We start from the raw sequence: 15,020 nt of genomic DNA, 5'->3' as shown, positions 1-15,020 counted from the left end.
AAACAAGCACAATCTTGAGAATCCACATAAATGTTAGAGAAACTTGCAGGGATGGTTAGAGGAAGGTTAGACTTCTGGGAAGGCTTCAAGTATGCTTTTTTTTTTCTTAGCTTAATCCTTAAAAAAATAAGAAAACAAAAGTTTTTTCTCAGAGTAATGATTGCAATTTTGCAATGTTTTTCATTGCCACCTGTGTTGAAATTATATGTCCTTCTATTTCCCAAACTTATGTAACTCAAATTGTATGCATCCATTCATTCATTCTTTCAACATTTTGAAACATCTTTGATGTGCTAGGTACTGGCCAAGGTGCTGGACAGACTGACACAGAAATGGACGACTTTCTTATGGAGCCTATGTAGGCAGAAGGGATGTGTGAGTAAGAGGTATGTATAAAGAACAGTAGCACCTGTTACCCTTTTATTCTAGCACTCTGGGGCATGATAACCAAATTCACAGTTATTTTATTCATATTTATGATTTGATGATCTTAAGTGCAATGGAAATATAAGGTGAATTATCTGCAAACTGGAGTTGGACACAGTAAACCTTAGGGTCCATTCCTGCTCTAATATCCAAATTGTATGCTTATACATTTGTGTATTATCATCAACATGTACTTTAACCTCATAAGAAAACACTTCACAAGTTGAACACCTTGAGAAAGAAGTGCAAGTATACTATAGAGGGGCAGTTAGATGACTTAGTGGATTGAATTCCTGAAGCCAAGGACTTGAGTTCAAATCCTGACTCAGACACTTACTTAGTAAGTGTAGACCTGGGAAAACTACTCATTTTTTATATATATTCCACATCTGTTAAATGGGGGAGGGGGTGATAATACCTGCCTCCCAGGGTTGTTATGAGGATAAAATGAGATAATATTAATGAAGTGCTTTCCAAACTTTAAAAATACTATGTAAATGCTGGCTATTATTACTCCATGACTTTAGGCCAGTAACTTCTGCTCTTTCTTATCTGTAAAACAGGGTTAAGATACTCTTTTTATAACTCAAAGAGCTATTGCTAGAAGATTAATCTGTGAATTGTAAAGCTTGATGTAAAGGTTGCTTTAGAGTCACTAGATGTTTCAATTGCCATTTCTGTCATTCACTATGTGTGTGAAAGGCAACTTCCCAAGGTTCAAAATACCAGAATAGTCTCAGGAGCTCTTAACCAACAGCCAGGTTCCAGAACTTCTGCAACAACAGCACTGTCCTTCACCAGTGGACAAATCTGGCAAAACAACATCAAAACAGACAGACAAAGTACCAGCAAAACAGCCATGTCTCCTCAGTCCTTGGCAGCTCTGGGGGCAGGTCTCAAAAGTCCAGGGCAATTCAAAGTGGCCCTCAGCAATCCTCTCAGTCTCTCTCTGCCTCCAAAAGTGCTGCTTCCAAAAAGTTCTTCTGCCTCTCTCTTGTGTCTCTCCAAATCTATATCACCAGCTCCTCCCAGTTCAGCACTCTCTTTTCATGTCAACAAGTCCATCCCACAAGTGGGATTAACAAGCTCTGGGTTTTAACACAATCAAACCAAAAACCAAGCCAATACAGGGGGATCTTTATATTCCGTTACTATCACAACTAGGCATGTCACAACTTTAAGCCTCAGCTTACTTAACTGTAAAGTGTTGCTGGCATCAGATTGGCAAGGCTGACAAAAAAGGGAAAATGACAAATGTTAGAGGGGCTGTGGGAAAACAAGTACATTAGTGTACAGAAAGTCATTTATTTGTGCATGACCTTTGATGCAGAAATACTGCTACTAGGACTATAAGACATCAGAGAAAGGGGGAAAGGACCCCCATGTACAATAATACTTATAACAGCACTTTTCGTAGTGGCAAAGAACAGGAAATTAATTGGGAAATGGCTGAAAAATTACAGTGTATCAATGTAATAGAATACTATTGTGCTATAAGAAATGATGAAGGAGACAGTTTCAGAAAAACTTGAAAAGACTTGTATGGACCACTGCAGGGTGAAGTGAGAGCAGGGCCAGGAGAACAATTTATACAATAACTACACTACAAACTTTGAAAGACTTATAACTCGGATCAGTGCAAAGACCAAGTATGATTCCAGAGGACAGATGATGAGGCATACTACCCACCTTCTGACAAAAGGTGAGGGACTCAAGATTCAGACACATGTTTTTAGACACGATTAATGTGGGAATTAGTTTTATTTGACTATATATATATTTGTGGTAAGGGCTTTGTTTTTGTTTAACAGAGGGGGAAGGTGAAATGGAAAGAAAATAAGTGCTTAATTGAGGTCAAAATAAGAAATCATCAAAAAAAGGCGGGGGGGGGGTTGTAGATAGATTACAAGCTCCCTCCCAACTCTAAATTTAGGTATTTGAGAGGCCACCTCTGCTAACTCCTCCATTTTACACATGAGAAAGCCGATGGCCCAGAATCTTAACTTATATGGCCAAGCTCACACTGGTAGGAAGCTTTGTGGTGCCATTTGGACCTAGGTCTGGGCTTCATGGCCTGTTCTCTTTCCACTGTACCGTGACACCTGGTCTCCTTTAGTCCCCACTGAGGGTCCCTGTCCCTCCCCCATCTGTCCTCTCCTCAGTCACCGGCAGTAGCGCCTCGTTGTCTTTTTGGGAAGGATGACTTGGTCCCTGATGCAGGTCTGGAATTTGAGCTCTCCGATTACAGAGACGACAGTGGTACTTATAATGATTTTTGTGTGACCTTTTGATTCTACAGAGGGAGGCCGGGTGGGTAGCACGGCGGATCGAGCGCCGGGGCTGGCGTCAGAAACACCCAAACCCAACTCTAGCCTCTGTTTTCTTCAATTTCCTCACTTTTCCTATCGGCTTCTCTGTTGAACACAGTAAGAGCTTAGTGATGCTCATCGATTCGTTCCTTCTCCCAGGGACTGGTCCCCAACGCTACCATTAGAGCCAGCCCTGAAGCCGAGCCCAGATCGCCCACCCTGCTCCACAGACGCCACCCTCAGCATCCTTAGCCCGGCTCCAATTCAGTTTCTCTTTACCCACGTGCGTCGCTGGCCACAGGCTCCGGCGTGATGACGTCACCAGGACGTTAGCGTCCCCGGAGAAGCGGAAGCCAAGGCGACTGTTTTGAAGTTGTACTCCTGCTGCTTTCCTCTGTCCCACCCCCTCGTGCCTTCTGCCCCACGAGCTCACACCCCCAGCTTTGTCCAGCGCCCCAAACGGATTGCGCTTAGGGGAAGAAGGCTCCCAGGCCAGGCCGCTCCGGGCTCTTGGCCGGCCACGCTTTAATAAAGCGAAGCGTCCCTCGCTGCCGCACGGCGAGGCGTGGGCCCCTCCGCTTTCCGTCCTTCCTCTAGCCGGGGCTCTCCCGCGGCCCGGACTCCCTCGCGGCCCCGGGCTCCCTGGCCTCAGCATGTCCACCCCGCCGCTGGCCGGGGCCGGGATGCCCCCCGGGGCCTTTACGGGCCCCCAGGCCCAGGCTGCCCGCGAGGTGAACACCGCGTCTCTCTGCCGGATTGGGCAGGAAACTGTACAGGACATCGTGTACCGCACCATGGAGATCTTCCAGCTGCTCCGGAACATGCAGGTGAGGGCGGCGAGGGAAGGATGCTCCCGGGTGGTCCCCAGGCGACCTGCTTCAGTCCGCCACCCACCCACCCCAGCAGCAAGCATTTATTGGGCCTAAATAAAAGCTAGCGTTTATGTAGCGCTTTAAGGTTTGCAAAACGCTTGAGATACCTCACTTGAGCCTTCACCAACCCAGGCAGGTAGGTTCTGTTAATTCTAGTCTACGATAGTAAACATTTATTAAGCGCCTACTGTGTTCCAGGCACAGTGCTAAGCTCCAGGGGTGCAAACATGAAAAGAAGAAAGACGCTGCCTTCAAGCAACTTAAACTCTAACGGGAGAAGACATAACACAAAAGGAAGATGAAAGGGGGAAAAGGGGAGTTCCCAAACCCAGAGTCATGGGAAAAATCAGGCAGCAAATAGGCCCGACCAAGGGGAGAAATGAGACGTATGGCCCGAGGTCTCTCCTTCAGTGGAAGTTTGTAGTAGTTGATGTACCCACTCTCCAATCAGAGAGGCAGAGGGTGCCGAGTTTATCCAATAATGCGCTTCCTGGGGTGATGGAGCACTGGGCCCGGAGTCAAGAAGACACAAGTTCAAATCCGGCCTCACATGCCACTTGTGTGACCCTGGGCAAGTCCCTTAACCTTGTTTGCCTCAGTTTCCTCATCTGTAAAATGAGCTGGGAAAGGAAATGGCAAACCATGCCAGTATCTTTGGCAAGAAAACCTCAAATGGGGTTGTGAAGTGACTCAACTGAAAAAACAACTGAATAACAACAAAATGAAATAGAACAGAAGTTATTCGGAGAAGGTACTGTTGCCAGTATGGATGAGTAATGAGGCAGAGAAGGGTTTAAATGATTTTCCTGGAGTCCCACACCTACTAAGTTTATGAAACAGGATTTGAACTCCAGTCTTTCCGAGGTCAGGTCTAGCACTCTAGGCCCTGTGCCACCTACTTAGCTACCTTATGTTTATTATGTGATAGGCACTGGGTTAAGTGCTGGAAATCCAAAGAAAGGGGGAGAAGGGCAAACCCTTTAAGGAGTTCACAATCTAGTGGGCAAAACATTCAAATAACTATGTACAAATGGGTTATATACAGAGGAAATCTCAGAAGCACTGGCATGAAGGGAGTCCAGGAAAGGCTTGCAGAAGGTTCTGTTTTTTTCTGAAATTTGAAGAAAACCAGAAAAGCCAAGAGTCAGAGAGGAGTAGGGAAATAATTTCATACATGGGGGATAGTGAAAAAGAAATGTTGAAATGTTTCTAATTATAATATTCTTTGTTTTTTCCCTGTGGTACTGACACTAGCATTAAAGTTTATGTAAATTCTTAGGTATTTAATATATTAACAAAACACTTTACATACTAAAAGACTTCAAAATCCGAGATTTTGTATCATCCATAAAGCTTTTGAGTGACATTTCATTTCCCCCTCTGCTTTGTTTTTATTTTCTTGTTTCTGTTACCGTCTGTCATCCAGTTTAGTTCCAAGAGTTTTTCCAATACTTTTGTTTATCTTGAAAAATATTTATCATTTCATTTCCGCTTCGTGACAGGGTATATTTTCTGTTCAAGGAGGACTAGTACCTCTTGTGAGAGCTTACCAGGCTCTTCTTAGGACTGCTCATTTACCTTTGGTGTCCACCTGTCCCCCAACTGTCAGCTGAGTTTCCAAGCCACACCCTGATAAACCATCTCAGCAAATGGTCTAAACTGGGTTATGGGTAACTCAGTCCTAGCCAAGCATATGAAGACTTTGCCTAGCAGAATGGGTGGATGAGAATAATTTGTTCCAAAGCTGAAGCAGGCGCTGTGGAGAGCTTAGAGCTGAGTCAGATATTGAAGACACCAAGGTCATCCACTGCATCTGGGACCATCACCAGTCATCTTGACTTTTGTCTTGCCATTGGACTTTGATGACTCTGCAAGAGAGAGTGGGATTGACAATTTTGTTGACTTAAATCCAATTCAAAATGAGTCAAGACATCATCCTGTCATATCATTGATCTTCTTTGAAATTGAAGGACAAACAACCACCCTCTCCAAAGTTACCAGTGATCACTTAATTGCAAAATCTAGTAGCCTTTTCTCAACAATCTTCATCTTTTTTCTTCTTAGTCTTTGACACTTCAGTCGCCCCTTCTGGATACTCATACTGCTCTCTGTTCTCCTGTTAACTATCTGACCCCTCTACTGAATCTTCATCCATATCATACCCACTAACTGTGGGAACTTGGTTATCCAAGGCTTTATCCTGCCTTCTCTTCTCACTATCTACTATTTAGCTTATTGATTTCATAATTTCCCATGTTTTCAGTTATCTTTATGCAGAAGATTATCAGGTCTACTTATCTAGCCTTAACTTGTCTCCCAACCTCTAGTCTTGAATCTTCCAACTAGACATCTTAAATTCAGTGTTCTGTAGACGCTTTAAACTCAACATGTCCAAAACTGAACTTACAGTTTCCCCTAAGCCCTACCTTCTTCCTAACTTCCTTGTTATTGTCAAGGACCACATCATCTTGCCAGTCACCAGGCTCTCAGTTTACAAGTCATCCTTAATTACTCACTCTCCTTTCCTCCCTGCCTTTCCCTCCCTCTCCCCTCCCCCCCATCCAGTCCTGGTACAAATACTCATCACCTCATGTCTGGACTATTGAAATAGCTTGCTGTTTGGTCTCCCTTCTAAGTCACTCCCCACACCAGTTCCTCCTTCACTCAGCTGTCCAATTGATCTTTCTGACCTTGTCACTACCATATTCAACTAACTTCAGTGACTCCCTTTTACCTCATGACCAAAAAAGCCCCCACTGTTTGGCTTTTAAAGTCTTTTAAAGTCATTCATTACCTGGCCTCTTCCTCCATTTCCAGTTTTCTTACACCTTAATCTCCTTTATATACTCAGCACTTTGGTGACACTGGCCCCCTTGATGTTCTTTGCAGTGTCACTCCTGATTGCATTTTCACTGAATATTCCTTATACCTGTAATTCTCTCCCTCATCTCAGTCTCCTGTCTTTCCAGGCTTCCTTCAAGTCCCAGCTAAAACTCAACTTCTGTAATAATCCCTTTTAATGCTAGTGTCTCTGATTATTTCCAGTTTATACTTCTATATATTTTATTTTTATATATTTTATGTTGTCTTCCCCATTAGACTATGGGCTCCTTGACAACAATGACCTTTTTTGCCTTTCTTTTATTGCCATTGCTTAGCAAGGTGCCTGGCACACATAGGGAATACTTAACAAGTGCTTGTTGACTTTAAAATAAGAATGTAGGGAAATGGCACTTTGAGAGCTTAATTTTTACTATGAAACAATAGTCATCAAAACTATTTGCTATTCCTCTAGAAAATAGAAAAGTAGATTAATGGAACAACCTAGATAATGATGGATCAGTAACAATTGAATTCAGCAGCCCAATGTTTAATGAGTCTGAGAACATAATGCATTTGGGAGAAGCACTCTCTATCTGAAAAGAACTGTTGGGAGAACTGGAAAGACTTTTGGCAGAAATGAGGTTGAAGCCAACACTGTACACCCCATACTATAATAAACTTGAAATGTGACCTGCATATTTAAGATCACACTATAAAAGATTAAAAAGACAACCAGATGAGATATCTTTCATAGCTGTGGCTAGACACTAGACTAGAAGATACCTTCTTAATTAAGTCAGGTATGTAGTCAACCACAAAAGATTATACAGACAATTGCAGTTATGTAAAATTGAAAAGCTTTTAACACTGATGAAGTCAATGCAGCTGTAACAAGCAGTAAAGTAGTATCTTTGGGAGAAAAAATTTGCATCAGACATCTCTAAGAATCTGATATCCAAGGTAATAGGGAACTAACATCGACATAATTTAACAATAAAAGCTATTATTCCAGTGGATAAGTGAACAGAGGATGTGAACAAACATTTCACAAAAGAAGAATTATAAAGTGTAGATAACTATGAAAGATTGATCCAATGCAGATCCAATGCATCACTATATCAAATTCAGATTTTAAAAATCACCATTTCACTCTAGCCTTAGCATATTGGGAAAGATAATAAGAGATAGGAATAGATAATGCTTGAGAGGCTATGGAAAGGGAGACACACTAGTATGCTGCTGATAGGACAGTGAATTTGTCCAACCACTCTAGAAAGTCATCCATAATTGTACTGTGAAAGTGATTAAAATGTCCATATCCTTTGACCCAGATATCCAGTGCTAAGCCTATATCCCAGGGTCAAGAATAAAAAGTCATAGAATATACCAAAATATGATAGCACTTTCTTTGTGGTAGCAAAGCATTGGAAACAGAGTAGAAAATCATTCTGTGAGGAGTGACTAAACAAATTGTGGTACATGAATTTTGGGGGAATATTATTGCGCCCTAAGAAAGAAAAAATGTAAAGAAGTATGCAGGTTCGGGGCGGCCAGGTAGCACAGCAAGTAAGAGCACCGGCTCCAGTGTTGAGAAGACCTGGAGATCGAATCCCGGGCTCAGACACTTAGCACCCACCCAGAAACACCTGGCCTTGTAACCTTGAGCAAGTTACTTAACCCCAGTTGCTTAGGGGCGGCCAGGTGGCTCAGTGAGTAAGAGCACCGGTTCCAGTGTTGGGACGACCTGGAGATCGAATCCCGGGCTCAGACACTCAGCACCACACCCAGAAATAACTGGTCATGTAACCTTGAGCAAGTTACTTAACCCCAATTGCTTAAAAAAAAAAAGTATGCAGGTTCAGGAAAGCAATATGCACTCTGACTTCATTGTTGTTCAGCCATATCTGACTTTCCATGATCCTATATGGGGTTTTGTTGAGTTTTTGTTTTTTGCTTTTTGGGGGGGGGGGGGGGAAGCTAGAGCAATTGGAGCTCAGTGACTTGCCCAAGGTCACACGGCTTGTTTTTGTGTTGTGTCTGAGGCCTGATTTAACTCAGGTTTTCCTGACTTCAGGGCTGGTGCTTTATTGACTGCACCGCCTAACCGCCCCAACATTTTTCTTTTTTTGTCCTAACTGCATTTATTTCAGACATGCAGAAGCTTCATTTTCATATAATTGTATATAATAGTCTTTTATTTTTGAGATCTCTTCCAGCATTTATTTAGTTAATAATTCTCATGGTCACAGTTGCTAATGATATCACCATCCATTTTCTATATCCATTTGCAACTTAATCCGATAAAAGGCTTAGGTTCCCCCCCCCCCCCAACTTGAATTCCAGGTTACTCAGTAGTTGTTGACACATAAGGAGTTCTTCTCCAAATAGTCTGTGTTTATCAGCTTGATTGAACACTGGATTATTTAGTTTCTAGTTCTTTATTATCTAGTCTGTTGCATTTGTCTACTTTTATCTTTTTAAACCAGTACCAAGTAGCTTTGATGACTACATTTTCTTATGTAACTTAAGGTGAGAAAATTCTTTTTTCTCTTTAATTCTTATTCTCTTTCACATATAGATATCTTTTCCGTGTTCATGGTAAGAATCCCAATTATTTAAGGTCTCTATCTGTGTTTTATTTTTCCTTTTGTTTCTTTTGCTGGAAATGTGCATTTAAGATTCATATATAGCATAGCTTATGGGTACTTAAAATTCATAAGAAGTTTTAAGTAGCAAAGTTCCTAAGAAATATATATTTTAAAAATAAAATAGAATAAAATGTTAAGGTGACAGCTACATTTTACTGTCTTCCTTGAGCATCTTACTTGTCCTATCGGTTTTATCTAGATATTTGTGAATTAGTATCTTTAGCTGTGTATTATTTAACTTTTTGAGTAGTTGGAGCCAAGTATTTTTCAACATTTCCAATTTTAATTCTTAACTGGGCAGAACAGCTACATGTATATGGAGAGTTCTGTATAATGTTGAAATAGTTACTTTTTCAAGCTATGGTTTCTTTCAAAAAATTACAGAATAAAGTACAGTTCTTTTCAGAATATCGTTGTGCTTCTGGGTGTGGCGGTACATGCCCATAGTCCCTGCCATAGGGGAGGCCAAGGATGGTGGATCTTGAGTTTGGAAGTTGTGAGTTGTAAGAGTGGTAAAGCCAAGTAAGTGTCCTTAGTAAGGCCAGCTCCAATCTAGTGTATCCCCTCAGCATTGGAGGGCCACTAGGCTGCCTGAGGAGGGCAAAACAGCTCAAGGCAGAAGTGAAGAAGGTCACAACTTCCATGCTGCCTAGCAGCAGGATTAGGCACATGAGTTGCCACTGTACTTCCAGCCTGTGTGAGATGGGAAGACTCAGTTTCTAAAAAGAAAAAAAATAGTGTATTACCCCGGAGTTTTACTGCAAAGTTGTACTTCATGACAGATATATATCATTTGAAGGTCACTGATTATAGAGTTGACATCATGATAATCTTTTATATAAACATCTCTTACTAGGCTATAAGTTCCTTGAGAGCAATAGCCATATTTATTTTTATATTATTACAGCACTAAATAAGTGCATTAAGAACGATAGTAGATGTCAAATAAGTTGCTTCTAAGGCTAATTTCCAGAAATGAAAATATGCTGTAACTACTTAAGTTTTGTGTCAGGCAGAAGGTCTAGTGGAAATCTCCCTAGTTTATTTGTAGGAGTGAGTTGACAAGTTTTCTTGGAGCCATAATTTCTTCAGGGTGGCTACTCACTCCACAGATGCAGATGGTAATTCTTTCATGCCCTCTCATCCTAAGTAATGACAGTCAAAGTGGTTCTATTTAATGCCCTTTTTGAGGAAAAAAATCTTGTGTTTTCAATGCACTCAGTGTTTATTGTGTTATTTTTGTCTTTGTCTAATCAATCAGTTACCAAATGGTGTCACTTACCACACTGGAACATACCAGGACAGGTTAGCTAAACTTCAAGATCATCTCCGTCAGCTCTCCATCCTCTTCCGGAAACTAAGATTAGTTTATGATAAATGCAATGAAAACTGTGCAGGATTGGATCCTATTCTGATAGAGGTAAGTTTTAGTGGTAGAGTATGGGGGCAGTAATCAGAAAGTAAGACATTTTTCTCTGACTAAAGTTAAAGTGGCAATAGGAGTAATTATTTTTCCCTATCCATTATTTCAGCACAGCCATAGCTATTGAACTATGCTGATTTTATCTAAAGAAGACTTAAAATATATGTTAACATGGTTTCCAGTTCTGGGACATGTGTATTTAAAAAAACCTAATAAGCAATTATTTCTAATAAGAATGTTAAAATACATTTGGCAAACAACTTATCTACCATGTGACCTGTCCACAAGATGAGATGCTCTGAATTTTGAGTCTGAGCCAAATCTAATTTCAGCTCTTAAGTCTTAAGATTATTAGTGAATTTTTTTATCATTGCTTTTATCCACAATTTTAACTGTTCAGCAGTAGAATTGCACATGTTTTTAGAAATGTAAAAATGTCAGACTTTCATAAAAATTTTTAAAGTTTTCAAAATGCTATACAAATGTTAGTTATTATCCTTAAGATTTTTATTAATGATACTAATTCAGATTTGAGGTTTGGATTAGTATTTATCTTTTTTACATTTCAAAATGGTTTCTTAAATATATAATACAGTTGAGCAATAGAGGTGTGTTTCAGTGACATAGTTTGTGATACTTTGTTATCTCTTCTGAATCCTTTTGGGTTTTGTTTTGTTTTTTTGTCTCTTTTTGGAAGGGGGAAGGCAGGGCAGTTGGAGTTAAGTGACTTGCCCAAGGTCACACAGCTAGTAAATGTTAAGTGTCTAAGGACGGATTTGAACTCAGGTCCTCCTGACTCCAGGACCATGTTCTATTCACTGTGCCCCCTAGCAGTCCCTCTTCTATATCCTTTTACACCTTTGTTTCCAAAGGTGAGGAAATAAATTTTCTCAGTGTCCTGATCTTCTTCAATTCAGTAAACATTTACTTTAGTACCTACTAGGTGTGGCCGTATTGATCAAATTGATTTCATTTAAATGGAGACTTGTAAAAATCATGATGGAAACTTTAATATTATGTTCAAATTATCCTGTTCTGAAATTTATTGAAAATATTCAGAGCTTGTCTTGAAAAATCTAATACTATTTGATTATACTTGGCTCAACTGAGCTTTAACTTAAAGTTATCTATAACAGAGCTTGACAAAACAGAACAGATTGTCTTTGGTGGAAAGAGTGTTGGACTTTCGAGTCAAGACTTGAGTTCCAATTTTATCTCTGCCACCTACTACTTGTATGACTTGGGCAAGTCACCTGACCTCTCTGGGCCTCATTTTTCTCATTTATAAAATGAAGGAATTGGACTAGATGACTTCTCAAAGTTTTTCCACCCCTACTTTTATGATCCTAGAAGTAACTTATTAAAATGACAATTTTTTAAAGCTTCATATTTTAAACTCATGAAAATATAATTTCTTTTAGACCATCACTAAACTGAATTACATATATGTTGCTATAAATAAACATATTATTTTACATGCTATAAAATATCAACATAATTCTAAGTTTTGAGTTTTATTTGTATTCTACACATTTTAACTTTTTCCCCCATCTTTTTAGCAACTCATTCCATATGTGGAAGAAGATGGCTCAAAGAATGATGACCGTGGTGCTTCTGGCCAACTTCGTTTTGCCAGTGAAGAGAGGAGAGAAATAGCAGAAGTAAATAAAGTGAGTGATTTTATATTTTCATGCTTTGGAATTATTAGTGAAATAGTTAAGTGATTTCAAGATGACTCAAAGACCTTATTATAGAATTCTTGAAAGGACTATCTTACTTATGCAAAGATTATTTACCCAGCAATTTTATCTATCTATATTATAGCTGAAAACAGGAAGTTAGCAAAAGCAGTCTTTAAGTGACCAAAGTAAAGATCAAGTAATTCTCACAGGTCAGCACATGCTCTTAGAGGAAAGAGGCTCATGCAGAACTTCTTTTCCTGTTTGCTTTAGATAGCTTTGCCAATCCATCAACGAGCATTTATTAAAAGCATACAGTCTTCATTGTTTGGTTTCACAACAGAATAGAAGTAGAAAATTAAAAATATATCTTTTAGAGGTGGCTAGCTGTAAGAAGACACCTGAGAATGGAAGGAGACAGAAAATCTATTATAATACAGAATAATTGATGTTTATAATAATGACCTTTAGTTATTAAGAAGAGATTTTGAATTATACTGAGTTGCTATTTGAGAGGTCAGGTAAGTGTATTATCCGTTTCATTTTTTTTATTTCTTCCTTGGCCATTGTATTTGTCCAGTAATTTCTTTTTTTTTAATATCAATTACTGGGGCAGGTAGGTGGCACAGTGAATAGAGCACTGACCCTGGATTCAGGAGGACCTGAGTTCAAATCCAACCTCAAACACTTAGCATTTACTAGCTGTGTGACCTTGGGCAAGTCACTTAACCCCAACTGCCCTGCCTTCCCCCCCCTCCAAAAAAGACCAAAAAAAATCAGTTATCAAAAAAAGCATATTTGAAACAAACAATATAAATGTTTCACTTCTATTTTGAAGTGGGAAAATTAAAAATTTTTAAATCAGTAATTCTTTTTTAAAAAAAATAGCTAACAAGGGGCGGCTAAGTGGCATAGTGAATAGAGAGCACCGGCCCTGGAGTCAGGAAGACCTGAGTTAAAATCCAACATCAAGACACTTAACACTTACTAGCCATGTGACCTTGGACAAGTCACTTAACCCCAGTTTCCCTGCCTTCCCCCCCTCCAAAATAAAAAAAGAAAAGAAAATAGCTAACAAAATGGTTAAAAGCTTTTTTTTTTTTTTTGGTAATTTTTGGGTAATTGAGGCAATAAGCTTCAGCCATCTAGAAAACGCAGTTAAATGAAACAGTTACTTTGTATGAATTATAATTGCTTTATATTGATCACCAGGACTATCACATTGCTACATGTTTAATAAATATATTTGTTGATTTATTTTGTTGATAAAATTGGAAGGGAATCTTGAGGACATTTGTCAGTGTCGTTAATAAATTGAAGTTCTGCAACAGAGCTTTTGAGCTTCTGACCTGCAAAACTTCCCAGTGCTACTTGAACCTGATTAGTTGGGGCGGCTAGGTGGTGCAGTGAATAGAGCACCGGCCCTGGAGTCAGGAGGACTTGAGTTCAAATTCAGCCTCAGACACTTGATACACTTACTAGTCGTGTGACTTTGGGCAAGTCACTTAACCCCAATTGCCTTCCACAAAGCAAAAAAAAAAAATGTAATTGGTTAAGGATTAACCAAATAAAAATACAACATAATGTTAATTTGTGGTTTTCTAAGACAATATACCATGAGCTTGACTCAGTAGTTCTAAATCAGCTGACACAAGATCATCTATTTTAGTAATCTTATCTAGATTTCATTTTTGTTTTAAGATTGTGGCATTCATCTATTTGCATTGCTATTTTCTAAGTCTTCATTGCTCTTCACAAAGACTTGTTAAACCAGCTACATATTTTTTTGCAAGACTTCATATTTATCGCTGTTAAATTTCTTTTAAAAATTTTTTATTTATTTTTGATTTATGAAATAAAACAAGCATTTCCATAACATAATAGAATAAAAAAAAAGCTGATTGGACATGAAACTGCAAATCTGTTATGTACACCTTGTATTCTTTTTAAATATATAATAAATTTATCATGTATTTTTTTTCTTTTTTTCTTTCTTCCCCCCATAGAGATGGTTACCATTAGACACCAATATGTAGTGGTCAAGGTTGTTCTTAAAACAGTAGTGTTGTTAGTGTATACAACATTTTCTTGGTTCTGCTCATTTCACTTTTCATATGCCACTTAAATGTTTATCTAAACATGGGGCTGCATAATATACTTAAGAGACTATAGGTCATCATATCTACAGTTATAGATTTGGGTTACCTGTTCCATTTAGTTTTTAACAATTTTAAAGGATGAAGCTTCTCGACCTGATGTTGGTAACTTATTCTAGCATTTAATTAGCTGTGCAAATCAGGAAGTTTGACTTTTTATTTAACATCTATCTTTGGATGAAGTTGAAATCTTTTTATTCAGTCTTCTGTGAAGATGGAAAACAAAACAGCTGGTCATTGACTTTTTTCTCTAATGTAGTTGGAACCAGTTGTTAATCACTCATAGATTTTTCCCTAGCCTGACTTCAATTGCTCCTACTTTTTTATTCATTTAATAATGTTTCTTATATTTCCAGAACCTTTCTCTTTTTGTTCTGTCTAAAAATGACTTTAAAAAAATCTTCATACATTTCAGCTGTTTATTGACTACAGTAAAGATACTATAGGGAAATTTAGGTTTTTCAATTCCTTCCTGATAAAGGATAATTAGGATAAACTCTAGTTCAAATTCTTATCATTTCATGTCTGTACTATTGCAGTAGTCTTTTTAACTGACTTTTCTATTTCCTACTTCAATCCCTATCAGGTATTATAGTTAGATCGATGTACCTAAAATTACACTTTTGTGTGTATCATATCCTTTTGCAACTCACCCCCTCCAAAACAAAACCAACCAAACAAATA

General features: G+C 38.9%; 1 protein-coding gene across 1 annotated transcript in view; it reads left to right on the top strand.

Moving 5' to 3' along the window:
- Nucleotides 1–3,059: 3,059 nt before the first annotated feature.
- The window catches only part of MED30 (mediator complex subunit 30), a 32,273-nt gene continuing 20,312 nt past the window's right edge, over nt 3,060–15,020 (top strand). The window contains exons 1-3 of the mRNA XM_069081279.1: nt 3,060–3,562; nt 10,340–10,498; nt 12,061–12,171. Of these exons, the coding sequence (XP_068937380.1) occupies nt 3,389–3,562; nt 10,340–10,498; nt 12,061–12,171 (444 nt within the window). The 5' untranslated portion in view covers nt 3,060–3,388. The remainder of the gene's footprint in view (nt 3,563–10,339; nt 10,499–12,060; nt 12,172–15,020) is intronic.

Source organism: Petaurus breviceps, unplaced genomic scaffold (genome assembly GCF_028583685.1).
Source record: "Petaurus breviceps papuanus isolate PSGF00001 unplaced genomic scaffold, PetGlider_PUasm1.0 98, whole genome shotgun sequence".
NCBI lineage: Eukaryota > Metazoa > Chordata > Mammalia > Diprotodontia > Petauridae > Petaurus > Petaurus breviceps.
Note: the sequence above shows the minus strand (reverse complement) of the source record. Positions and strands in the feature narration are given on the sequence as shown.